Source organism: Triturus cristatus, chromosome 1_2 (genome assembly GCF_964204655.1).
Source record: "Triturus cristatus chromosome 1_2, aTriCri1.1, whole genome shotgun sequence".
In the NCBI taxonomy this organism is placed as follows: domain Eukaryota; kingdom Metazoa; phylum Chordata; class Amphibia; order Caudata; family Salamandridae; genus Triturus; species Triturus cristatus.
Genome location: NC_140580.1, coordinates 1,091,952,034 through 1,091,979,251, shown reverse-complemented (window position 1 = coordinate 1,091,979,251; position 27,218 = coordinate 1,091,952,034). Strand labels below are relative to the sequence as shown.

The 27,218-nt window shown below is 47.8% G+C and overlaps 1 protein-coding gene across 1 annotated transcript in view; it reads right to left on the bottom strand.

The window, feature by feature from the left end:
- CNTRL (centriolin) overlaps positions 1-27,218 on the bottom strand; it is a 1,084,252-nt gene that overhangs the window by 561,053 nt on the left and 495,981 nt on the right. The window contains exon 18 of the mRNA XM_085613596.1: positions 9,945-10,124. Coding sequence (XP_085469722.1) covers positions 9,945-10,124 — 180 coding nt within the window. The remainder of the gene's footprint in view (positions 1-9,944; positions 10,125-27,218) is intronic.

Below are 27,218 nucleotides of genomic sequence, written 5' to 3'. Positions count from 1 at the left end.
TTTCATCTGAAGATAATAAGGGTAACTTGAAGGGCAGTGTGAATTAATAGACAGGGGTGGCTCGGCTTGTTTAAATATACGTTAATTTGAAATGTACTGTGTTCACAAAAAAATGCGAGTTTGTTTCATTCAAAAATTAATGTCATTATAGAGGTGGGTCTTTCATGTGAGGCTTGTGTTATTTCAATGGAGCGAAAAGTAACGTTATGGGCGGAGTAAGCGCGACTCCGGCTATGGATGGCTCTTTCTTTATTTGAATTCCATGAGGAAATGTCTGTCCACCAGAGATCTGGTCCCTTAGCACGCAGTATTTCTTGACTTGTAGTTCAATCCTCATGTGTTTGTAGGGTGTGGTGACTATATTTACTCTAAATGTTATCTTGGAACGAGTTCGCCGGGTTGCTTGTTAATGTAATCTACATTATAATTATGTTTTGGACACGCGCCACGAATAGTGCTTGCCCTTTGGTGGTTAAAAAGGATATTCAAAGATTGATGACGTTTTCAGTTTGCACACAACTGCCTTTCTCAAGCATTTGCAATGCAATAGGTCTCGCATTTGCGAGAGTTTAAGCTATTGGCATTGTAAATGACAATGCGTTTTATTTATGTTTTAAAAACCAACACGTAAATAAAAGGCCTTGCCATTTACAATGGCAATAGCTCAAACTCTCACAACTGCGAGACCTATTGCTTTGCAAACGCTTGTTTACTAAGTAGACTGCAGAGAGGTACTTAATTTCCGTGGTTGCACTGGGGCCCACGGCACCTTTGCTGGGTCACGAGGAGAGACCCTCTGCCAAATGAAATAATTGCTCTACGGTGACGGGGAGGAGGGGGGGTGGCAAATTATGTTGAGGCAGGAGATGCTCTCTGCTGTTTGGAAGCCTGCTGCGTGCTTAGGAAGCAGGGCGCAAATTTTACTGTGCAAGTGAAAAGTCTCCAAAAGTAACACTAAGTAGCATTTAGCGCTGCACTATGGTATGGTGCAATAGTGTGTGTGCGGCGCTATGCAGCCTGAAAGTGCAGCAGAAAACGGAAAGAGAGCGAAGTACCCCATCTATGTGCACAGGGTGCTGTCCCCTCTCGCCCTTTCACGCAACGGAACAGAACAACTTTAGTTGCTGCGTTGAGGAAAATAACAGTGCATTTCCCCCGAGGTGTTTATTTTTTTTGTTTATTTGTTTATTTATTCTTGAAACGAGGTGCGCCCTGCGTGGCGGAAGGAACTTCATGGGAGCTCCTATATTGAGGGGGGCTCTTATCCCCTTTGCGATAAGCCAGCAGCGTCACCCGGAAGGATGCGGACTCTCTGGGGTTAGTGGTACTTCGGGGGCACACAGAGTTGGCGTGAGCGCCAGACTTCTGGAGTAAGTTGCGGGTTCAGGGGACCCCATTCCCCAAACAACTGAGTGCGGCAGGAGAAGGGGCTCTTTTGCAACCATAGAAGAATTGAAGGCAGAATGAAAAAGATGGAGCGCAAGAAATGGCACGGGAGGATAACAAGAGAACAGAAATGAAAGGATGGTTAAAAAGGCGCAACTGCACAGGAAAAGACAAATATTATAAAGGAGGGGAGAGTAACTGTATGAAAGGCGGGCTGCTGGTCCACTGCCTTTAAGGGGCTATGTAAGGAGAATAGAACGTCTTGCGGGTAACTGGAAGAGTTCTGCCCCCAGGCAGAAAACTGAGAATGGGGGCGGAGAGTAAGAAAGACGGAAGAAAGTAAGCACCAGAGGTGGGCTGCAGGAAAGAAGGGAAAGAAAGACAGGAGACGAGAGATAGATTCACCAGGGACTTACCTTTCCGCAGATTAGGAGTGGGATCTTCAGTCCGCAGCACAGAAAGAGAGGAACGTAGAGCAGGCGGGGGTGTGGGGCTGAGGACAAGGGGGTGTTCAAGGAGGGAGGAGGGCAGGGATGAAGGCAGGCCCAGCCCTGCAGATACCTCTTTTTCCATGCTGGCGCTGGGAAGCTCGTGCTCTCGCAGCGAGAGGGCGCGAGGGGGAGGGCAGACACCCCTTCCAAAACACATCATCAGTGCGAACAGGAACACGCCCAAATAAAGCTTCATTTGACCCAGTTAACATGAAAAAAAGATGAATCAATACACTTTTACAGATTATGGTCTGCTATGTGCTGTCCTCAGGGAATTAGCACCTAATAACTCATGGCTAATGCACATGCATTCAGACCGAAAGCAAATAAATGAATAACAAGATAAAGGCACGCACATAGCCATGCCGGTGAGGAAAGAAGACGACGAACTGAAGCGCAGCGTCCCTTAAACGGGCCCCGTGCTGTTAAAATAAAAGTTGTGTGGCCGTGTCGCGGCGAGAGAGGGGCGGAGGAGCGTTCAGAGAGCAAGCAAGAGGAAAGAAAGATGGCGCCTGATCGGGCGCTGAAAGCTGGCGGTTGCGCGTGTGGACGCTCACGTGAACGCAAGCTCTAGGCCAGCCAAAGCGTGGGTATCACTTTGAAAACCCACCTACTAAATGTCTCGCAGAGCAGTGTATGTGCTGGCTCAGGCGAGATCTAAAAAGGGATCAATACATGGTGCAGGGAGGGTCAGCTGAAGGGTGAACCTGTCCAGGTGGTGGGGGAGGCACTGTGGGATCATATCTACGCCCAGATACTTGCCGTTATAGAGTCATACAGTTGCAGCTGTGCAGGCTAAAATAGATGCTGTCTCTCTGGATGTTAGTATTTTACGAGTAAATCTCTGCACAGTTGCAGAACGATCTATGTAACATAATGTTGCTGAAATACAAGGAGAGGATTCCACCTTGAAGCCGGCAATGCCAAAACTTGCTGCAAAAACACTGGCCAGGGAGCTCAAGGCTGAAGTTGCGGAGGGCCGCTCCTGGAGATGCAACCTTTGGTTTGAAGGATTTTCAGAGGGGGCCAAGAATGGGGCTCCTTAACTGTTTTTTGAAAAGTGGGTCAAGGCCGTTTTCCCTGTGGCTAACTTTTCCTCATTGAGCGGCGCACCGTGCCCTTGCCCCACTGCCCCGACTGGGCTGTCACCCCACACTATCATTGTGAAAGTCCTTAACTGAAGAGACCAAGATTGTAAATCACTACTGCTGCCCGGGGCTATGGGGACCCTACCTGCGAAAATCACACCATCTGTATCTACCCGTCTGGAGCCGCAACAGAGGTCCTCCTTTGGGTGTGTAAAGCAGAAGAGGAGAGCGATGGGCCTTCAGCACATGTTACTCTTCCCTGCTAAACTGAAGTGGTGACTGTGCTAATTTTTTCACTACCCCTGAGGCGGTCTGGAACTAGCTCAAGGTGCGGGGGGATGGACACTGTCCCTGTGGGGGATTAGGGTGCGACCCAGGGTATGCAGAGCACACGAGGGACCAGTAACCGAGGTCGACGTGGCCAGTGCGCATTCAGCTCCTCCTAATGTGTGGTGGTCCGTCATGATGGCTCCCTGGAGTTGGCCCACTTGGAGTTGGCCGATGAGGGAAGGCAGACTCAACCTATAGATCCCTTACAGCAGCAGTCTGAGTGGGAGGCGGAGTGGGTGCTTTTGGAGCAGGTTACAGCCTCTCCCTCTGACTTGAGTACTGCCAATTTGTAGAGGATATTCCTACACCAGAGAACCCCTACACTAACTGGAGTACCATGGGGTCGGGGGGGGGGGGGGGGGGGGGGTAGAAAGCAGTTGCTGGTGACTTAAGATGTGGACACTGCCTAATGCCGGCTGTTATGAACTGTGAGGTCCGGGCCCAATAGGTGCTATGGTAATTTGACCGGGTGACATCGCTAATTGCAGGATGCATATTTATACAGGCTTGGCCATTTTCCTGGCCACCTTCCTTTACAGTTTGCTATTTTCTCTCTTTTTTTGATTATTGCGAGTGGCGTGGTGTATGCTAGTTTAAGTTTAGCTGGGTGTTATTAATTGCAATACAGCAGGGTAATAGAGGTTTTCGGCTGAAGTTTGTGTTCGGAGTGAGTGTGGTGGCTAAAGGGTAGTGGTCAATGATTGATCTAAACCCTCCAATGAGGTTATGGCCAGTTTCTGTTCTCATGGCTTTGCGTACCTTCGACACCGCTTTGGTGCACTTCTGGTTCCTTTCTGCACTTGGAATAGGTTTTCAACTCACATAAGGGGGAGATGTGTCACTTGGTGGCGGTTTGGATCCCATGTATGGCTTTCCCTTTTACATTTGTATAACTTTCTTTACTGGTGATTGGTTTTACACTATTCGCATTTTTCATGTCTTCCTTGAACTCTTTTAAGAAAATATTAGCACGGCGGATCGCTTTTGGATGATCGCATATATGGCAACACTTGTATGCTGAATTGTTTCCTTACAATTTTTTTTATTATTTTGCATCTTTCACAGCCTTGAAAAAGTGACCATCGTAACGAAACACGTGTCGGCTGTTTCCACTGTTGACAACACACGAATAGTACCTCCGTGGGACTTTCAGTATAATCAGACATCTTTGTGATTTTGTCACTTTGATATTTAAGTCTCCATATTTGCACTGTAACAGTGTTAGCTGGTATTAAAATTGATCTTTTTGTAAATATTGTTCTGTTGGGCTATTTTTACTGGAAGGCGCAATATTGGTGAACCATATAAATGACTACAGTTTGTAAAATTGTGTTTACCAAGAAACCTATAGAGTGCAGAGGTATAGTGGTTTTGTTAATGTTCAGCACGGAAGTTCTCTGGTAATTCTGTATAGTTGACACCCTTGGTAGTGGGGTGTTTTTTGTTGTGATTATCTTAAGTGGCACCTATACTGATTGCTGTCAATAGACAAATTGAGTTACCATGCTGTTTGATAATTGATGTGCTACACTATATACCACCACTACCTTTTCTTGAGTTTTGTACCCTTCCTTTACAGTTTGTTGTTTTCTCTTTTCTCTCTTTTTTTGATTATTGCGAGTGGCGTGGTGTGTGCTAGTTTAAGTTTAGCTGGGTGTTATTAAGTGCAATACAGCAGGGTGCTAGAGGTTTGCGACTGAAGTTTGTGTTTGGAGTGAGTGTGGTGGCTAAATGGAAGTGGTGCACTACAGGGTGTGAGTGTGGTTTGTATCGGTGTGACCTTCCCCCCGGCGCAACGTATTGTTAGGTTGAATGCAGAGTGTACCGTGATCACGAGTGATGTGAATCGTTTCTTCTTCCCCTCTTGTTTCTTTTATTTGGATCTTTTTCTCCATGTTCTTTCCCCTTGTTGGTTATCATCAGACAACGGGAGGGTGTTGATTAGGTTAGTTTTTTAGGGTGGGAAGTGGAGTTGTCGAGTAGGATTGGGGATACAAGTCTTGTTACTATTGTGTTAACCTGGTGCGTTCTGTTCATTATTGTTTTGGGATTCTTGTGGTGGCAGCGACGGGATGTTTTGGAGGAAGGATATAGGAGGGATTGGGTGAGACAGAATAGGGCACTTTACATTTGTGACATGGAACATTTGTGGGCTCAACCCTTTTGTTAAGCGTTACAGGGTGCAGACCTATCTCTGTAGACATGGGGTTCATGCTGCATTGCTACAGGAAACGCACCTATCAGACTTGGAGGCACAAAAGCTCCATAGGAAATGGAGGGGTCAGATGTTTTTCACCTCTTACTCTACTTTAGCCAGCGGGGTGGCGATATGGGTGGCCCCGCATGTTCCCTTCCGGGTCCGCAGCTTCATGGCAGATGTGACGGGGAGGTATATTCTGCTGTATGGTGTGCTGGATGGTGTGGAGGTTTGCTTGCTCAAGGTCTACTCCCAAAGACGTGGATGCTGTTTGTTTTTTTACCTCGTCTTGGGGAAGTTGCTGCTCCCAATAGTTGGCATACCTCTGTTGTGTGCTGGAGTCTTCAATTGTGTGCTGAACTGTGCACTGGCTAGACACCCTCCTAAATTACATACTAAGCCTTGCATGACCACTGCTCTGTGGGCGGTGATGGATCGCCTGTGTGCATTGATGTGTGGTGCGCCACACATCACGATCTCTAAACTTGCTACTAACCCGCCTGCGCTACCTATAGTAGGCTCGATCGCTAAACAGATCTGCACCCTGAGGCATTTCTTGACACATCACACCCTGGTGTTGTTGGAGTGAAGCTTGAGGGATGCTTGGCTGAGGGTCCCCCTCTCGTATCTCTGTCCTGAGGCACTCCTAGACACTCTGTCCCGGGAAGAACTCAGTGTGGCGGTAAATAGATATATTTACACTAATTGGCTCTCCATTGCGGACAGGGTTTGGAGTGGGATGCACTGAAGGTGATGACTCGCTAGGGGGTGGGGGAGAATGCATGTCTAGGGTCAGGGGCTTGCACCGATGGTTGGAGGGGGAGCTTACAGAGGCAGAGGAGGCGTTGGGAAGGCTGAAGGGCCCGGCCCCTGTGGCTGAACTGCATAGAGATGCCTTACTACAAGCCCAGCGGAGGGTGGTGGATATCTGGGACAGGGCGGATTGTCTGACCCGGTGGAAATATCATCAGCTGCTCCACTGGGAGGGGGATAAATCCAGGAGACATTTGGCATGGCCACTGAAATGGGAGCCCCCATCCACCCCCCACTATACTAACACTCCGGCACCCCAATGGTCTAAAGGTCACTAGTCTGGTGTTAATTCCCTATGGCGGGATCACTTGGCTGCGGTGTATAGGAGGGGCTCATGTGTTGATCCGGCTGAAATAGTGAGGTTTCTCGATGACAAGGCATGCCTGTGACTCACTAAGGTGCAGAGGGACGGACCTAGGGTGGCACTCAGGTTGAACAACCTACAGGAAGAACTGAAGGGTATGGCACGCTGTAAGGTTATGGGGCCAGATGGACTGCCGGTGGAATTCTTCCAGACATTCGCAGACCCTCTGTTGCCTTGCTTGTTAGAGACACTCCAGGAGGTCAGACAGTTGGGTGTCCCATGTGGGAGGCACAAATCATGATGCTTCTCAAGCCGGGTAAGAACCCATTAGACCCTGGCTCCTATCGACCTTAGTCTAAGTTGGAAGTTCAAGCCAAGCTCCTGGCTAAGGTCTTGGCCCTGCCTTTGGGTTGTGTGGTAACTCACTTGGTCCATGAAGACCAGTGTAGGTTTATGCCAGGCAGAGGAACACACATGAACCTGAAGCGACTCTCCCATGTGCTACATTCGTTGGCGGATGCTGATGTGTGGGCTGTGGAAGTCGCCTCAGATTCGAAAAAGCATTTGATACAGTGCAGTTAGATTACCTCTGGGAAGTCTTGGGGGAGCATGGGTCTGGGCCAGGAGTTTATTTCCTGCGTCAGGTTACTCTAATGCCAGCCGGTGGCCCCAGTGCGTAGTGGGGGCATGATCTCTGAGGGTATCCCAATTGACAAGGGCACAAGGTAGGGCTGCCTGCTGTCTCCGCTCCTTTTTAGGTCAAGCCTAGCAGCGCATGCATATCTCTGCGAGGCATGCTGTATCCAGTGCATTGCATTCACCATGCCCATGGCTTCTGAGTGGTCCCTTGATGTGCCTTGCAAAAAGCCTTTGTGTTTATTGGTTTATATCTTACATTTGTCCCGCCTTTTGCTGGTGTAGTCTCGCCTTGGAGACTGCCCCTGTTGCAAGCATTATTTCACGTTGGCCATACAGGTTAGTGTCCCGCACTACTTGTTTTGTTTATTTCCCGCTCAGCGCAAGCACTCCCTGCAGCCTTGTCGTGAAGAACGTCCATGCCTCAGACAAGCTGTTTATTATCAAAGAGCTGAATACATTCAGTCTTTTGGTAATAAACAGCTTGTCTGAGACACAGACGCGCTTCACGGCAAGGCTGTGTAATGGTTTTTACAGCCTTTCTGTGAAGCATGTCGATGCCTCAGACTCTGGCGGCTACTTTCTCTTCTCGGAGGTGCATGTTATTCACATTTTGATATTATGCTGCTCCGTGCACTAGGACAGGGGCGGGGCACAGTTATTTGGTGTTGGATTGGGTTTGGCAGTTAATGGTTTATTTTTCCATTTGACTACCGTGGCACTTACAATTATTGTGCATTGTTAGTGCGAGGCCTGGGTCGCTTTCATGTCGCTACTGTCCAGAGGAAGCCCACAAACAATGGTTTAGCTGTACTGCAGCTGTATTTAGTGAGGCAACAGGAAAGGAGTGTATGTTCAGTTGTTATGCGCGCACACTAGTTCTCGGACTAGAAGGCGTCAGAGCTGTCACACTCTCTCCTTTCTTTTTCACATATACACTTTCTTCCTCATTTCCACTCCACACTACCATGCTTTTAATTTTACATACCCACAAGCCACTTTCCCAATAGATGCCAGGATGTAGGTGGACTGAGACCCTCCCCATTTACCCTGGCTTCTGACAGGATCTAGGGACGATGAGTGACAAGCCCTACCAAAGGCTCACTAGCAGACATGATGCACTGCCCATGGTTAGTGGAGCATGCTATCTATTGTGTAAGTGTGAAGTTGGGCTGTGGAAGCCACCGCCTGACAAATGTGCAGTTCCTGTGGGACAGTGGAGAGCCTTTGTTGCTGGAATGATGCTGCACTTTAACATTTAAACAAACACTCATGTTCATGTAAAAGTGCAGCAGCAGGTAGTTGGAGGGGGAGGAAGGCCTGAGCCATGTGTTGGTGGGTGGGTGTCCTGGCATCCCCTATAGGAAAGCTGCCACTGAACTGGACAAGAGACCGGAAAGGAAAAGGGTATAGCGGAAGTCCAAGCATTGGAGAGCAGAATATTTTGCTATGGAATTGTTAGATTTGGACTTAGAATTTCAATTCAAACAGAAGAAGGTCAACTACTGCTTGTACTTCTGAGAAAAGCCCAACTGAACCAGGAATCTAATAGACAGGGTGGGAGTCACCACAAAGGTACATTCTTGAAGGGTTTGTTCAGGCACTGTTACACGTTTTGGTTGTGAAAGGGTTATGTGTAGAAAATGGTATGGTTGATGCAGACGTTTTTTTGCAAGCAATCAATGTTTCAGAGATCGCTATGAAGTGAGGAGAGCAACACTTTGGAATCAATATGCTCAAGGAAGGAATGTTTTTTGTAAATGAATCAAGAATTTGAGAGCCAAGGTAAGATTGTCTGGGGAGAAGGATGTTAGTTGTAGTGTTTTTTATTTGTCTGTTGCATGCTACGTCAAGGGAACAAATTTAAGATATTTAGGGACATTTATCAGGTTATCAGTGAAGAGGTGCTGGTGATGTTGTCGGAGATGGGTGAAAATGTATGTCAGAAATCATTAAGTGAAATGTGGAGATGCCAGGAGCTTCTTGAGAGGCCGCGTCTTTTGGATAGTAACTCCTAAATGTGTCCTACCTTTTAAGGCCCAGTTACAAATACAAGGCACAGAGTAGAGAATAGCTCTGTCTACAACAAATAAACATCTAATCTGTCAATGGACAGAAAAGCAAATATGTGCTAACTCTGCATCCTTGTTAATTAACTTTCTGGAATGGGGATAAGAACATCATGCATAGAGCCACGGTCAACCTGATTTGTTGTCTTACAGGTACAAGCTTCAAGCCATAAGGGAGCACTTATTACGTACTCTAGAGCATCTAGCAGTGTCCTTCTTATGTAGATGCAGCTGCCCAGTTTGTGTTTGTCTTACAGATGAGAGATAGCATAACCAGTGAGACAAATGTGAAAATGCCAAAAATTGCATACCTCAAATCTTTATAGATGAGTGAGTACTGCATAGTTTCAGTATTAAAGTCAAAACAAGCTTACTATCTGATAAATAACTAGTTCCCACAACAGCCTGTACTTCATTTTGTAGGCAATGGGGACTCACCTTTAAGAAAGCTTCAAGGTTTGATTTTTCACATGAAATATTTCTGAATTAAACTAAATGGAACAGTGCTTTAAGCGAACAAAACAAAAAATTCAATATATTTAAGGACAAAGGTCTTTCATCCTAAAAACAGGTAATAGAAAACAAAATATAGACCATTCACTTGCATGTTTTGCTTCCCAATCTCTGTACCTTATTCTCCAAATCTTCCAGCTCAGTGAAGAGTTTTTCCCTCTCCTCATCAGCCTCCTGAAGTTGCTGATCTGTAACACCTTGTATTTCCTCCATGCCCTTCAGCTTTTCAAGCAAACACTGGATTTCATTCTCCAGCTGGCGAATCTTTGCCTCATGTTGCCTCCTCTCCAATTTAATCTGCAGTAGAACAAAGTAAAACCATTACTTGATAATGATAAAATAGACTATGAAGCTGGAAGTTTAATAAAAATTATCAAAGAATTGACTCCTTCGAACTCTGGTGCTTTTACCTATCCCATGGACAGCTAGAAGAAATAATTAATCATTACTTGATCAGATCAAGATGGAACTGTTGCTAGAATAAATTATTACCAAAATTAAGCTCAAATAGTTCGCCTCATAATGAGGAGAAGACTCCTCGGAAAAAACATTATGTTGGGAATGATGAAAGGTATACGGAAAAGGCCTGAAACAAGATCACAGTAGTTAGACGCAGTCAATTCTATTATTGACCGGAACAATTGGACTTTATCCATCCTATCACCAAGAGTCGGACAGGACTGGATGGATAAAACAACAACAAAGTGCAGCTCAAATTGAATGCTCTCCAGGTGTGTTTATACAACTCACTCATTCATTGAGCATGACCTCTGACCTCCTCTCTAGGTCGGCCCTCTCCCCAGCAGCACCGCCCGCTGGAGCCCGTGTCTGCAGCCTGCTCCGCCTGGGATCTAGCCTGCTCCACGCGCAGCCTTCACCTGCAGCCCCTTAGCCTCCGCCACCGTTCGTTTATTAATTAATTTTCCCTGCCTCCGTTAATTGAACTTTATTTTCTATTCCCTGCCTCCGATTCCCGCGGCTGCTGCCCTGCGGCCCGTCCCCCCCTGGACGATCCCTGCTCCCGCCTCCCAGCTGCACGTCCCTCTCCCCTCCCCCACTTAATGGCGGACGCTGCGGGGGAGGGTGAGCACGACTTCTGACCTCCTGTCTAGGTCGGCCTTCTCCCCAGCAGCTCCACTCGCTGATGCCAGTGTCTGCAGCCCGCTCCGCCTCGGATCTAGCCCGTTCCACGCACGGCCTTAGCCTCCACCACTGTTCATTTATTAATAAATGTTCCCTGCCTCTGTTAATTGAACTTTATTTTCTATTTCCTGCCTCCGTTTCCCGCCGCTGCTACCCTGCGGCCCGTCCCCCCTCCGGACGATCCCTGCTCCCACCTCCCAGCTGCACATCCCTCCACACTCCGCTACTTAATTGCCGCCGCTGCACGGTCGCGCCGAAGGTGCCAAAGGCAAGCCCGTCTGCACCCGTCCGCAACCCGACCGCGACCAGCGCCAGGGACACGGACCCTGGATCTCAAAACTGGAGCAGAATCACCGACGAGCAACTCAACTCCTCCCTCAACCGCGACATCCCCACCACAGCAACTGACACCAACCTCGCAGCCAGGTCATTCCACACATGGATCTCCAAATGCGCAAACAAGCTCACACCACTACGCAATCCCGATGAACATCGCCCCAGGAAAGCCGCCTGGTTCACCACCGATCTCCAAGAAGCCAGACGCACCTGCAGACGCCTGGAGAAGAACTAGAGAAGAAGCAAGACCCCAGGAAACTACACCACCTACAAGGACGCTATGACAGACTACCACAAGCACATCAGAACCATCATAAGAACCTTCATTCACAACAAAATCCTCTTCAACTCCAGCAACTCCAAGGAACTCTTCAGCGTCATCCAGGAATTCACCAACCCCCGCAGCGAAGCCACAGACATCACCCCTTCTCAAGACCTCTGCAACAAGCTCAGAACCTACTTCCGCCTAAAGATCAAAAACCTCTACGACCACTTCAATGACCACACGCCCGACTCTGCAGCCAGCCCGCCCTCCGGCTACACCAGCTAGCCCACCATCTCCTCCTGGACCCTGATCACGGCTGACTGAAGAGACCTCCTCGACCATGAAAGGCATCCACTCAGGGGCCCCCACCGACCCCAACCCAACACACATCTACCACAGAGCCGCCATCGCACCCGAACTACAACACACCATCAACACCACCTTCAAGACCGGCACCTTCCCCTATGACTGGAAACGTGCAGAAGTCAGGCCCCTGCTCAAGAAGCCCTTAGCCAATCCCAAGGACCTCAAGAACTACCGGCCCATCTTGCTCCTCCCGTTTGCGGCGAAAGTCACTGAGAAAACCGTCAACTCAGAACTGACAATGTTCATCGAAGACCACGCCCTCCTCGACCTGTCTCAATCCGGATTCCGAAGCAGCCACAGCACTGAGACCTCCCTACTCGCCGCCACAGACGACATACACACCCTCCTCGACCAACGCCACACCGCAGCCCTGATTCTACTCAACCTATCGGCCGCATTCGACACCGTCTCTCATCGCACACTTATAGCCAGACTACATGAGGCCAGCATACAAGCAGCCACCCTTGACTGGATTCGATCATTCCTAACCAGCAGAAGCCAAAGGATCAGACCATGCCCTTCCTCTCCGAACCACCGGAAATCAACTGCAAAGTCCCACAGGGGTAATCACTCAGCCCAACCCTCTTCAATATCTACATGGCCCCCCTCACGGCCATCATCCGACAATACTGCCTCAGCATTGTATCCTACGCCGACAACACCCAGCTCATCCTCTACCTCACCAAGGACCTCGCCACCACTAGACTCAACTTCCAAGAAGGAATGCAGGACGTTGCAGCCCGGATGACAAACAGCTGCCTAAAGCTCAACACCGAAAAGACAGAAGTCCTAGTCCTCGGAACCACCCCATCAGCATGGGACAACACCTGTTGGCCCATCGCCCTCAGCATCCCGCCGACCTCCACTGACCAAGCCAGAAACCTCGGCATCGTACTCGACTCCTCCCTCTCCATGAACCGACAGGTCAACGCCGTCACCTCCAGCTTCTTCTACGCCCTATGCATGACTTTCAAATGCCCCCCTTCCCCCCACGCACTAATCACCAGCAGACTGGACTACGGAAACCCCCTCTATGCCGGCATCAATAAGTCCCTACTCCGCAAACTCCAGACGATACAGAACACCGTCGCCAGTCTCATCCTCGGCATCCCTCGACACAAGCACATCAGCCAACACCTACGGAAGCTCCACTAGCTCCCTGTTGAGAAGAGAGTCACTTTCAAGATTCTCACCCACGCCTGCAAATGCCTACACAACACCGGAACCCAATACCTCAACGGCAGAATCACCCTCCATGTACCCAACAGAAACCTCCAATCAGTCAACCTCGTCCTCGCCGAAACCCCACGCATCCACACAGCCAAAGCAGGCGGGAGATCCTTCTACTACATCGCGGCCAAGATCTGTAAGGAGCTTGCGATCTTCATCGGCTCGCCTCCTCCCTGAACACCTTCAGGAAGACTCTCAAGACCTGGCTCTTCGGCTGAACGGAACTGCCAACCCCCCCTCCCCCATGCTTTGAGACCCTCACGGGTGAGTAGCACACTTAAAATTCCCTGATTGATTAATTCATTTAGCTTTCAAGGAAAAAGGCTGAGTTGTCCCTGAGGAGATCGAATTCTGCAGATTATACACACAGTTCTCCAGATAGCTCTCAACCCTTTCATTCACAAAATTTAGAAGAAACACAAATCTCTCACTCAAAAAAAAAAAAAAAAAATTACAGCCAGAAAATATTTTGGCACTCTGCATTTGAGACACTGCAATTTTAAAGCAATTGTCTTTCTTCAATCACTTTGGCACAGCAAACAATATTGCCTTTAAGGTTAAAAAGAAAGCTACCCACTGACAAAACGGACAAACAGCACAATCACTTCACAGAGTGGACAAAATGGCCCCCTTTGTGGACCTAGCTGTCGCTGCAGTAGTGCCTTGTGATTATATGCACCAATACCACATCGCAGACTAGTGGTGGTCTATAATAGGTATTGCACTTGCCAGCGGTGCAGTGGTTGTAGCCTTATCCCTGTTGAATGAGTCTCCACAGGCTCTTTTCTGACAAACGTATGACATAACTTCATACTAAGGACTATCCAGCTGGACGCAGTTCTCTTCTGCATTGCTCTGATTTTCTTGACCCCCGCAAAAGTAAGAAAGAGCTGGTCATCCAGACGCTGGTGCCTTGTACAGCCATTATAAAAGCTCAGGGCTCCTCTACGGTCAAGTCAATGAAGCCTCTCCTCCTCCTTCGACAGGTGTGGCGGAGCGAAGAAGGCCAATAGGGTAATAGACAATCCAACATGGAAGGGAAACATCACTTTTTGCAGGAAGGCAGTCGGAGTCCTTAGCACCAGTTTATCTGGAAAGAAAGTGGTGCATGGAGGTTGCATTAACAGTGCCTGCCACTCACGGGACATGAAGAACATATTGCTCTGGGAAAGACCTTTGATTGTTTTGATTGTCAGGTGCTTTAGGGAACAACTATGCATCATCATAAATGGTGTGCATATGAGGAAATGTGAGGACCCAAATGAGGTACCACAGTGGCATAACAAAAGGCTTCAAAGGAAGCATGCGAGTCAAACCTTTCAGAAAGCGCATCCCAAAAGGAACCATGAAAGGGGAAGTCCGATCTGAGAAACACAGAAAAACCGAAATGGCCAACATGTAACACTTATCCAAGCCTACTGTAAGACCCTGCTGGGCCAATGACAAGAAGACAGATCACACATCAGCACAAACTTATCTCAACATCCAGAATAAATGGATTTTGTGGCTGCAAGGATGACATCCACTACATCAGGCCACTAATCAAAGAAACCTAGTTGGCGCCACTGAATCTCTATGCATAGAAGTGAATGTTGCGGAGAGTTTGGTGTTGGGCACTCCCCTAATGCTGAGACAGGAGGTCCTCCCGAAGACAGGAAAGTAAGTATCAGGAGATCTGAGTACCATACCCTCCAGGCCCAGTCTGGGGCTTTCAAGATGAATTAGGCCAGATCTATCCTAATTTTCTTCAGAAATTGAGACAGGAGAGGTAATGGTGGAAATGCATACAGGAGACCCATGTGCCATTGGAGACAGAATGCATCTCCAAGTGATTCGCATAGAGGGAACTCTAGCGCACAAGTTTTGATACTGCACGTTCTACGTCGTGGTGATCAGATCTAGCCTTGGCAGGACGCACTGTTAGAAGAAGCCTAGTGCCACCTAGGATAGAGACGCTATTCATGGTCTACCATATGATGTCTGCTTAGGTTGCCTACTCTGGCATTTAGGGACCCTGTCAGATTGTCAGCCATGAGAAAGCTATGCTGTGGCTCACGTCATCTCCAAAGGCACAAGGCCTCCTGGCACAGGATCCAGGACCCCACTCTGCCTGCTTTTTGCAGCACTATGTGGTGGCCATGCTACCCGTGAGGACTAGCACCAGCCACTCCTTAATGGTGAGCAGGAGGGCCTTTAGGGAAGCTGTATTGAACAAAGCTGCAAAAGACTGATGTACACTAGGCGCTAGGCTAGAGGCCTCTAATCTCCATCTCTCTGATGTAATGTAATGTAAGTGCCAATTTGTATCGCGCGGCAATCGCTCCAAGGAGCATCTAGGCGCCCAGAAAGGACCACCAGATGTTAGGTAGTCCCTATGCTTACTTGACCGAGAACCCGAATTACACTAGGCTTCTGGCAGTTATATCTTGGAGATTAAAGATCCAGGTTTTTAGATGTTTACGGAAGTCTATTTCTTTATCCAGTAATCTCAACTGGGGGGGGAAGAGTATTCCATGCTTTTGCTCCCAGTACCGCCAGGGATTTGCCCCCTCGAGTTTTGAGTCTAAAACTCGGGACGGTAAGCAGGTTGGCCGTTGAAGAACGCAGTGCTCTGGTTGGACAGTATCTGCTGAATTTTTTCCTCAGATAGGACGGGCCTAGGTTGTGAACAGCTCTAAAAGTAATTAACAGTACTTTAAACAAAACCCTTTTTATAATGGGCAGCCAATGTAATGCCTTGAGGGCTTTGGTTGCAGATGATCTTTTCGGCCATTTTAGAACCAGCCTCGCTGCTGCATGTTGCACCATCTGAAGTTTGTGTGTGACAACTTTATTTGTACCAGCATAGAGGCTGTTGCAGTAATCGATGCGCGATGTTACAAGTGCAACCGTAACTGTTTTCCTTGCTTCAAGGGGCAAAAGATCAAAGAACTTTCTCAGTCCCTTTATTACCCCAAAGCACATGCCTGCCACTCTAGCTGCTTGTTGTCTAAAAGACAGGTCAGAGTCAAAATGCACCCCCAGATTACGGGCAGAGTTGGTTGTATGAGGTGGTATTTCAGCTTTTTCTGGCCACCATAATCGTGGGATGAACTCATTTTTTGGGCCTATAGGCATGATCTCTGTTTTACCTATGTTGCATTTCAGGTGATTTAGGCGCATCCATTCAAAGGTGGCCGTTAGGCAACCTTTGAGCTTATCCTCCCAGGCTTGGTTATCCTTATCCATTACCAGGATAAGTTGTGTGTCATCGGCATAGGCTATAGCGTCTATGCCAAATGACGATATTAGTTTTATCAGGGGTGCAGTATAAACATTAAACAGGGTCGGGCTCAGGCTCGAACCCTGCGGAACTCCCGTCAACAGCGCTTTTTCACTGGAGCAGAATTCCCCCAGGGTCACCACTTGCCTCCTGTCACTTAAAAAGTTTCTTATCCACTCAAGCACTGTCCCTGTGACACCAGATGTTATTAACCGGTCTAATAGGATGGCATGTGAGACCGTGTCGAAGGCCGCCGATAGGTCTAATAGAATCAGGACGGCCTTCTTGCCTTGGTCTAGGGCTGAGCGGATAGTTTCTGTAGTGAACAGGAGGGCCGATTCGGTGGAATGTTGGGCCCTGAAACGTGCCTGGTTGGGGTGCCATACATCACTATCTTCCAAGAAACGAGTAAGTTGTTTATTTACAATTGACTCTGTGACTTTGCACAGAGCCGGAAGTAGTGAGATGGGTCGTAGGTTCGACAATGTGGTGGGGTCAGGGAGTTGTTTTTTTTGCAGTGGTTTCACCGCTGCCAGTTTCCACTCTGGGGGGACTTTGGCTGTGGACAGTGAGGTGTTGACAATGGCATTTATTATTGGATTGGCAATGTCCACAATGAGGTGTAAAAGTCTAACTGGGCATGGATCGAAGGGGGATCCGGATTTTGTTGCCAGAATTCCCCTTTTAGTATCCTCCAGGCTAACTGGAAGGAAAGTTGTCAACTGCGTGGCCCCTTGCCTCACTATATCATCCTCTGTTCTTGGCTCTAATATAGGGACATCGAAGTCCTTCGTCAGCCCCTGTACTTTTCCCTCAAAGAAATCTGCGATCTTGTCACAGAGTGCCTGCGAGGGCGGGATATCCTGCGCTAAACATTTAGGCTTATTAAAGCCGTTTACAATTTTAAATATTTCCTTTTGTTTGCTGCTGGCTGTTTCTATTGCCAACGAGAAGTACCTTTTTTTAGCCTGTTTAATGAGCGCATGATAGGCATTTTTTATCCTTTTGTATTTGCTACGTTCTAGGCTAGAGTAGTATTTCCGCCAGCTTCGTTCAGCTCTTCTAAGCTCCCCTTGTTTATCTTTGAGATCTCGATCGAACCAGGGTGCAGATGTTTTCTTTCTACCCTGCCTCGTTCTGTTTTTCCCTGCCCAACTGTACCTTTCAGATCATTCATCCATGTTCTGAAACTGATGGGATTTACAGGTACTACCAGCTGGGGTCTACAGTTCCTGGCTATAGTTATAAGTTCTGGGTGGGACAGTATCGTTTTCCATTCATCCCTTGTGACCTTGCTGTGTTCCTTTTTATGATCGTTTTCTCGGTAGGACATAAGGGGAAGCATAAAAGGAATCAGCATATGGTCAGTCCAAATTTGGGGTCTAAGGGGGTTAGTTGTCAAAGTGTCTAGGTTAGTGGCAATGCAGTCTATTGTATGCCCTGCCTCATGGGTGGCTAGGGTGTCTCGAATAGTGAGGCCCAAAACCTCCATGGTTTCCTGATAGGAGGCAGCAGGTGCATCGGTTGTGGACTCTAGGTGGATGTTTATGTCACCCATCAGAGTGAAATTAGAATATCTAAGTATCAATGGGCTGAGCACCTCTCCGATGTTACCCAGGAAGCCAGCACAGGGTCCTGGTGGGCGATAGATCAAAGCCCCCGAGAAGGAGAAGTTATCATTAATTTTAATTATGAAACCCATCCCTTCTGCATCTGTTAGCTCTTGCAGTGGTATCGTCGAGCAGCTGAGGGAGTCCCTATATATAATGGCCACTCCTCCCCCGCATTGTTCATTCTCTCTATCTACTCTTTGTATTTCATATCCAGGAGGCAGGGTGTGAACCACATCAGGGGTGCACCAGGGTTTAAGCCATGTCTCCGTAATGAAGAGACAGTCTAAATTGTCATCTATCAATAAGTCCTGGATATGCTGGGCATGCTTCGGTACAGATCTGGCATTTATTAGGGCTGCTTTAAAGCTATCCTGGGGTGTTGAGAAGGCCGAAACTTGGGACCACAGAAAAGGGTGGCGACAGGCCTGGCAGCTCACTGGGCCTGCCCAGTATGAGGGATCGAGTTTATTTGAGCCACAGCAGGGCTTTGTTTGTAAGGCAAGCAGATCTTGTCTATCATAGCACCTGGGTATGACATTTTTCACAGGGTCCCTGGCCCTGTGCCCGGCCTGTGCGCGGACGGGCGCAGACGGGCTGGACTCTGGCTTGACTCCGGCGTGAATGCGGCGTGCCCGCTGAGCGCGTCCGCTGCGCGGAGTCATAGCCGTCTATTTATATACTATCTAGCCCTACCCAAAATGGCCGCCGCCGTATTCCTTCCGTGTCCCGGCAAGACCGCCCTGAACTGGCCGGTTGCTCTGGGGGGAGGCTGAGGTGCTGTCCGTGCAGCGCGGAATTCGGGGGGGTGCAGGAGGTAATTTTTAAAATATTAAACGAATCTATGCCTCCACCCTCAAATTGGTGGAGACACGCGCTGCGATAAATCCGCGCGCTGTGCAGGGGGGGGTAGGACACAGAGGGAGTAATATCACACAAGAATATTTAAGAATCAAGTAAAAGCATCTGCCCGGCTCAAGCCTCAGGCATCAAGTGGCATGACTGATGACCCCTGCTTGTGCACAGTAGTGAATGTGAAAGGGCGAGTGGCCTACTGCAGGTCATATTGGTATTCATTTGCCACCACAGTAGATCCCAAGGCATCTCCTGAGAGATCTACATTGAATCAGAGCGACTAACCCTGTGCTGGCTAACTGAAACCAGAGGTTGTACTGCAGGGCCTACAAATGCAATCTGGCAAACTGCACAATAGGGTTCTATGAGGCTAGAAGCCCAAGAAGCATCTTAACCATCCTAATCAAGACCTGGGAACTAAGCCCAAAACATTCATATCCTCAATAAAGGAAAATACCTTTTTGTACCATCACCCACAGGTTTTTGGACTGATGCTGGTGGCTTTATAGTGCATTGGACCCTGCTATCCAGGCCCCAGTGCATGTGCTCTGGCCCACAAAGTACATGTTCAATTGGTTAATGCCTGAATGGCATATTTTACTTACTTCTAAGTCCCTAGCATATGGTACAAGAGGTACCCAGGGCTAGTAAGTACAATTTCACCAGTGGCCTGCAGCACTTAATTGTGCCACCCTACAAAGGCAAGGGAAAACGTGACTCTAGGCTTGCTAGGCCTGCCACTGAAGCCTGGTTGGGCAGCTTAAACCTGCCAAATCGCCATGACAAAAGTTGCCAGGCCACAGCCTTTTTTTAAATATTAGCAAGGTTCCTCTGAGGAAGGCCTGGATGGGGCATCAGGCAGGGTGCTTAATATTGAAAAGAAGGGCATAGAAAGAAGGGAATATTTATTTTGTATTTAACATGCCCTTACAAAGAAAACACAACATTGTAGTTTTTATTGTAGCAAGGTCGGTGATCCCATTGACTAACATGGAGTTCTGCTAGTTACTGTGCTAAGTGCTAACTTCCATTTGGGACCACCAAAAATAGATATCAAATTAATTGTTGTATTAAGCCCAACTCATTGCTGATATCAGATTTAGGATAAGATTTAATAGTCACCAGTTTGTTGCCTAAACCTTCGGTAGCCTTCCCTATTTACCTGTAACAATTGTCACTCGAGACAACATTCTACCCCCCTGCTAGGAAGTGTGAACTGCTCCCAGACACAGGGAACTACTGAAGGGAAGAGGTGTGACCTCCTCCAGAAGGGATAACAACTGGGCAGTTGCCACAAATCACACCAGCTTCAACGAGGCTACTGCCTTAGTGAAGCAAATGGCGATCACGTCTACACCTGCCCGCTCCTCTGTGTAACCAGATAGACTAGCATCTCCTCCAGAGGGGAAAAATCTGTTGCCGAACTGGTTTTCCAGGAGAAGTGACTTATTTTACTGTGTACACCAAAGGGATATACCCAGGGCTCCTCACAGGGGAAGAAGGCTTGTACCATCTTGCTTTAGGGTAGAGAGGGGTATCCTGGGTTGTCTGAGGACCAAACCACCACGAAGAGATGTAAAGCGGGAAGGATAGCCTTGAGGGAACTACTGCCCCAATTGGCTTTCGAGTTCCTCCCCTCCCAGAAACGAGGAGGCGGCATAAAAGTGTCACCCCAGACCTACAGTCCTCGGATCACAACTAGACCTGCAAGCAGACAGAAAGACTGTCCTCCCAACTCATTGCACCCAGCAAAGAGAGGCTTCATGGAGGAAGGACTGCACCTGATGAACCAGAGGAACTCACAAAGAGAGCTGTCCCTGCAGTGGTCACTTGTGAAAAAAGGATCCACTAATGCCAGGCCAGACGTAGTGACTCCAAGGGCAAGGTGACTAGCCCTCTGTTCTACACCAGGGACACAACAGCTGAAAGAAGCCTGCACTTGTGAGAGCCGAGCTGCCCAGTATCACCTGCCTGTCGGTGGATGCCGTTGTGCCTGCTGGGAAAATGAGTCCTGATCTGCCCAAAGTGTCCCCAAGTCCATGGGACCCATAGTCATCATCAAAGTGGACAATGGTCTCTTGCAAGAAAGAGACACTTATCTGTGGACACCCTACTGAATACCACTGCACCGGAGACCAGCCGACCAGTGGCAACAGGACCTGCATGGACTTTACTGGCCATCATGGGAGATAGAGTCCTGAGGCAAGAGACTACCACCGACGTTTGGGGTCACCCCAGGAACACCCACTACATCTCTTCTACAGCTCCAGCACCACCCCCATTCTTTGCACCATGTCAGCACCCTATAACCCGAGCAACAGGGCCACTTTTGTACTGGCACCACAATCCTGATTAAATCTTTTATGAGGACCCTGAGACTGCTAGACCCGACAGGTAACTGTCTCCCTGAATCTAAGTGATCGCTATGACTGGGTACCAATCAGCTGTGGTCAGTCCAAGAGAGGATTTGTGGTCGTATGTGCCCACTGGCTCAGGAATCGCCACACTGATTACAAAGATATATCGAAACTTAAAAGAATTTACTTACCTTTTAAAAATCGTATCTCCAGTTCCTATTGTCCCATTGAAAGATTTCTGTTTTGGAATTTAACTTAGGATACAAATACACACATTTTTATAAACTGTTCTTGGATTTAAATTGTTTTGGGTTTCTTACTTACCTGTTGTTTTGGTAAATGATTTACACTTGTTCGTTTGACTAAGGCTGACTCCTCTGTGCCACGTCTACCTAGGACTGAGCTAATAGATTTGTTAAAAAAAACTTAACTGGGCCTGCCAGAGATTGTGACAATACTGCATGATGAAATCTCATCACATCACCTAATAATCCACTTTCCTATATTGAATGCAACAGACTCGCTGTGGTGGTAGCCGGGTCTGCATTGAATTGAATAAACTGCCCCAGTCCTGGCACAATGAAAGCAGAAGTTCTACGGAAGGGCCCGAATACGTCATCTGGTATACTTGACAATAGGGATGCATAAGGCTAGGAGCCCAAGAAACAATGGAGCCATCCTTATCAAGATCCAAATCTGAGCCTGAAACAGTAGATTTATATTCTGAGTGTCACAAACTCGCTGTGGTAGTGGAAAGGCCATGAACAGCTTATACGATAGTCTCCATTAGGGGAACTCTCTGTTTAGGGCTAAGATGGGACTTTAGTTCACTAATGGAAAACCCAAGGAGGTCAAGAGAGCAACCATCGTTTTGAGGTGGTATGCAACTAACTGTGGCAAGCCAGCCTTGAGCTTCAAGTTCTCAAGGTATTGGAATACATATATTCTCAAAGAGGGGCTGCAACGACCTCCATCACTTTCATCAATACCCACGGTGTGGTAAGGCTGAAGGACAGAACAAATTGGAAGTGTTCTGACCCCCACTGTGAACCGCAGGTAGCATCTGTGGAACTGCAGGACAGGTATATGAAAGTATGTGTCCTGCTAGTCAAGGAAACAACTAGTCTCCAAAATCCAGTGCAGAAAGGATCTGTGCTAGAGTGCACATTTTGAACTTTCCATTATCAGAAAGGCTTTCAATGTCCAGAGGTCCAGTGTAGCGGTGAAGTTCTTCTTTGGCACAATGAAGCAGAGTGGAGAACCCCTCAAGTCTCTCAGAGTCTTGCATTCTTTTGCTGGCACCCTTTGCCTGCATGAGGTTGCTTTTCTGCATTAAGATTAAAGCATGGACTGACAAAATGTGACCCTACGTTGGGCGGGGGGAAGGGGGTAACAGGTTTGAGGGAGGCAAGGAAGGAAGGGAGGGTAGGGGAAAGCACCTCTCAACAATCTGCAAAACCCATTGGTCTGATGCGACAGCTTTACAGCCGGAGAGGGAATGTTGAATCCAGTCCCCAACCGCCTCACTGGGTTTGCAAGAGCAAATCAGATAAGCTTAGGTGACGCTGCAGCAAAGGAGGACAAAGCAGATGAATGCTGCTGGTGTTGCTGTGAACAGATTCTACCGCCTCCACATCCTTTTTCCCGAAAAGGCTGAGCTAGTTTCTGCACCAGGTGAGATGGTTCATATTGCGGTAAGCTAAGCCTCCGGAGTATCGCCTAAGAACAATTTATTTACCTTCAGTAACGCTCTTTCAGGTGGATTATCTATCTAACTGCTGATTCCTCACCTTCTGAATATGCCCACACATCAAAGTGGATCGGGACTAGTCAGAAGCAGTGCTCCTGCGCACCGGTGGGTGCACTGTGTGACTCCACGTACACCTCGTTCAGCTCAGGAATAGACAATCGGAGCCATATATAAGCACCACCCATGCTTGCTGATGTCTGTTTCTTTGTAAGTTTATCTGCACCCTCATACGTGAAACCCATCAGCAAACTGGAAAAACCCACGGGCAGATTCCTAAACTGGGGTCTTTTTAGATGGAAACAGGGAGGAGAGAGGTTGGTGAGCAATCTACAATTAGATGCCTCAAAGAGGCCCCATTCTGGGAGGCCACCCCTTCATTTTTTAGGGGGAGCGGCCTGCTAATAATCTTGAACTTTAACACTGGGACACTGCTATCCAGTGCTCATTGCATGTGCCCTGGCCTCTAAAATATGTAAAATTGGCTTAAAACCTAATTGGCACATTTAACTTTCCAATAAGACCATCGTATGTTGTGTAGAAATACACCCATGGCATGGAAAGTTCAATGTCACTTCTTGACAGCAGCACCTATTGTGACATCACTAGAGTGGCAGTGAATCCGGATAGCAACAGCTTGAACACTGCTTCCCAGACCTGTCAAAATCACGCTATAGATAGGTAAACCTGATTTTAAATAAAGCCACCCCTAAGCACCTCTTGCTGCATTCACAGTAGGGTGTGCAATATTAAGAGTGGATATTAGAAATAGCATGTACCCACAGCGACTAGGCCCAAAATGACATTATCACTGGTCAGACTGTAACTGGTACATAGGTAAAGACAAAGTAATGATTATATACTTTTGACCTGTACCAGCTATGGACTATCGTCAAAGACTTATTTTTATATATATATATATAAAAAGCAACCTAATGGTAAAGTTGGATTTTTATTAAATATATGGCTAATTTACTTTTTAGAAAGTTACCTTTACCCTGTCTGAACCTGCTGAAGGCCAATTTGCAATATCTCTCTAGTAACTGCCTAGCGGGAGCTTTGCATGGTTTAGGTATGAAAAGGGTGTGAAAACTGCTCCCAGAGCAGAGACAATGGCCTGGGAGTGGGGAGCTGTTTTTGTTTTCATTTCCTGGCAGGTAGACCAGCTTATGGGCGAGGAACTCAACTACAAAGTGGCCTACCCTGCCATAAGTAAATGTTAAGTGACACCTTGAAATCCCCAGCTGTTGTCCCTTTACCCAGGCTGGCAATAAACCTAGTGATACGACTGAGCAAGGGACTGTTCATTACCCTGCCCAAACCTTTGGGAGGGCATTCACGCTCTGCATGAGGGAAGAAGAGTTTCCCCATCTTGGATTTTGAGAGTGAGGTGTACTCTGGGATGGCTCACAGGAGGGCAAACAGGACCTGTTAAAAAGTGGGGAGAATTGCCCCTGGGAACTTATATCCCACTGCTTAGGGAGTGCCCAGGAGGCGCCACCACCCAGAGGCATAAATGTGACACCCCAAGGTACCATCCTCAGAACATTTTCTGGACTTGTAGAAGATCAGAAGAGGGCTGGGCTTGCTGTCTGTTACCTAAGAGGAGCCCCGAAGGACTGGTACCTGTTCCCTTTTGTACCCAAGACAAATAAGTGGAGTCCAAGGGCCAGTTGGCTGACCTCCTTTGTGGCTAAAAAGACACAACCAGAAGGAAGAGGATTTTTCCAGGAAATGCCCAGCCCAGCTGACCAGTGGCAGCTGGACCTGAAATGAACTTCGCTGTTGGTCTCAGTCTGACACTGTCTCCCTGAATCTAAGTGATCGCTATGACTGGGTACCAATCAGCTGTGGTCAGTCCAAGAGAGGATTTGTGGTCGTATGTGCCCACTGGCTCAGGAATCGCCACACTGATTACAAAGATATATCGAAACTTAAAAGAATTTACTTACCTTTTAAAAATCGTATCTCCAGAGGATTTTTCCAGGAAATGCCCAGCCCAGCTGACCAGAGGCAGCTGGACCTGAAATGAACTTCGCTGTTGGTCTCAGTCTGACACTCTGAGTCTCTAATTGCACTTAGAAGTGTACTCCTCCAGTGGCACCTCAGCCAATTCTACAGCCAGCCCCGAACTCAAGTCAGTTCTCTTCAAGAGCACTAAAATTCCCAAAGTTAACCTTACCGGACAATCAAATTAGGAGCACTAGAGTCCTGTCACCACAGGTCATGACCTATCTACGTGCCCACCTCAGCAATCCCAACCAGTCATACACAGAAAGTTCTCATAACAACACTGACCAAGGAGATCAAATGGTCAATCAAGAGTGGCCCAACAAGAACGTAATTCTCACTTCTTTAGACTTATCATTTTTCACCAATGAACCTAACAAGTCTATTGTGCATGAAAAGCCCCCATCAATCGACCTTAATGACCTATGGTCTCAACTACTGCAAACCCTTCAAACCACGGCCACAGCACTGACATACCATTCAGATACGATGGATCTGCAGGTGCACCTTTTAAACACCCTAGTGGTATACAGCGCCGGGATTGATCAAAAACTTGAGGCGCTCAACTCACTTATTATAAAAGCCCAATCCCAAGCCCAACTGGTCCAATCAGTATGCTGCTGCTCTCCCATAATTGACTCTTTATCGTCGTTACCTCAATTTCTCTGTGGAAATGTGGATTTTCCTGATCAGTTATGTCCCCTATCTTGGACCCCAACGGTTCTAATTGCATGTCACAAGTACATGTATGTTCCCTCCAGTTCCAGTTTCCAAGACGCAAACATATGTGTGTCTACCGTCGACATGTTCTCTGTCAGATCCGCCATCAATGGGCTGGATATTCGATTCCTAAGTATAAAAGGCCACCGACTTTATATGGCTAAGTTACTCCATTTTTACAGCTCAGGCAAGTAGGCCCGATTCTGTCCTTAAAGCCTTCCCTGCTCTCTGTCTCTGACAGCTTCAGCTTGAGCTCGCATCTGTATCCATGAACTTTGTCCTACTCCCTGTGCAGCTAACGGTGCCTGCCTCGGCCAGTTTTCGCCTGCCTGCCAAGAAGCTGTATTTCACCTTCGAATTATCTATTTTGCTCTTCAGCCGATGCATTCCTGTCTAGTGATTTAGGTAAACATTTCCTTTAGCTCACAAGCAAAGGACTCAGCCTTTCCGTCCTCCTGCAAGTAATTCATAGCCCTGTTGCCATGGAAAGTTTTCTGCCCCTCGCATCTCATAGAGACACTTAGACGCTTGTACACGCACACACAGTCAGTATAGAATAGATTCTGTCCGAGAGTCTTTTCTTGTGGATAACATAGTTCTCTAAACATAGGATGTTAGATATGATTTGGGATTAGGTTGACTTGACCCCCCAGACTTCTCGTCTCCACATGTAGAGCTAAATGTCAAGTCCCCGTCACCCCCTAGTTGCACGTCAATCACATGTCATGCTGCTGCGCGCGCATCTATGTTAAGTATTATCTTATAGATCCACCTATGCATGATAATCAGAGCCAATCATGTTTCTTTCTGCTCCTTATTACGCCTAGTTTCGATTACGTACCAATATGTCACTTTTCTTATCAATTGTTACGCCTTTTGCATTCATTTCATTGTAATGTAAGACCTATAAAAGTTACTTCTTGTCAATAAAGTATTGTACTTCACTTCCTGAACCCTCGTGGTGACGGAACCTGAAGGCCGCCACTCGAGTCGGCCATTTTGGAATAAAGCCCATCCAGAAAATCTCTTATACCACGGATTCTGCCTCTTGTTATTTTGAGCTATTCTACTTTATTTCAGAGTCAGTATGAAATTCAGTTAAGGTAAAAAGAATATTTACCACATAATGGCGCCCGAACAGGGACACTTTCTCATCTCACGCGCCGGTGGTGCGTTGCAGGCCCGGTCTCCTGCCACAGCTGGACGGACCATAAACGCGTACCAGCAGGATTTCCTGTAAGCTCCCTCCGGTCAAGCGGGGGCGACTGAGGCTGCGATCAACCCAGACGAGGCGGTGAGAAGTGCGAAGTATCCCGACCAGAGCCTAGCTGAGAGAGCAAGATCCGAGGTATACAGAGGCCCACCAGGTTTTCGAAATCCCGATGTCCAGAGGGTCCGCTGTCCGCAGTCATCGAGTCCCGTTCATTCTCTGAGGCCTTCCGTTTCAAGGAGCTACTCGGTGAGTACCATCGCCGGGGAGGCGTGTTGAC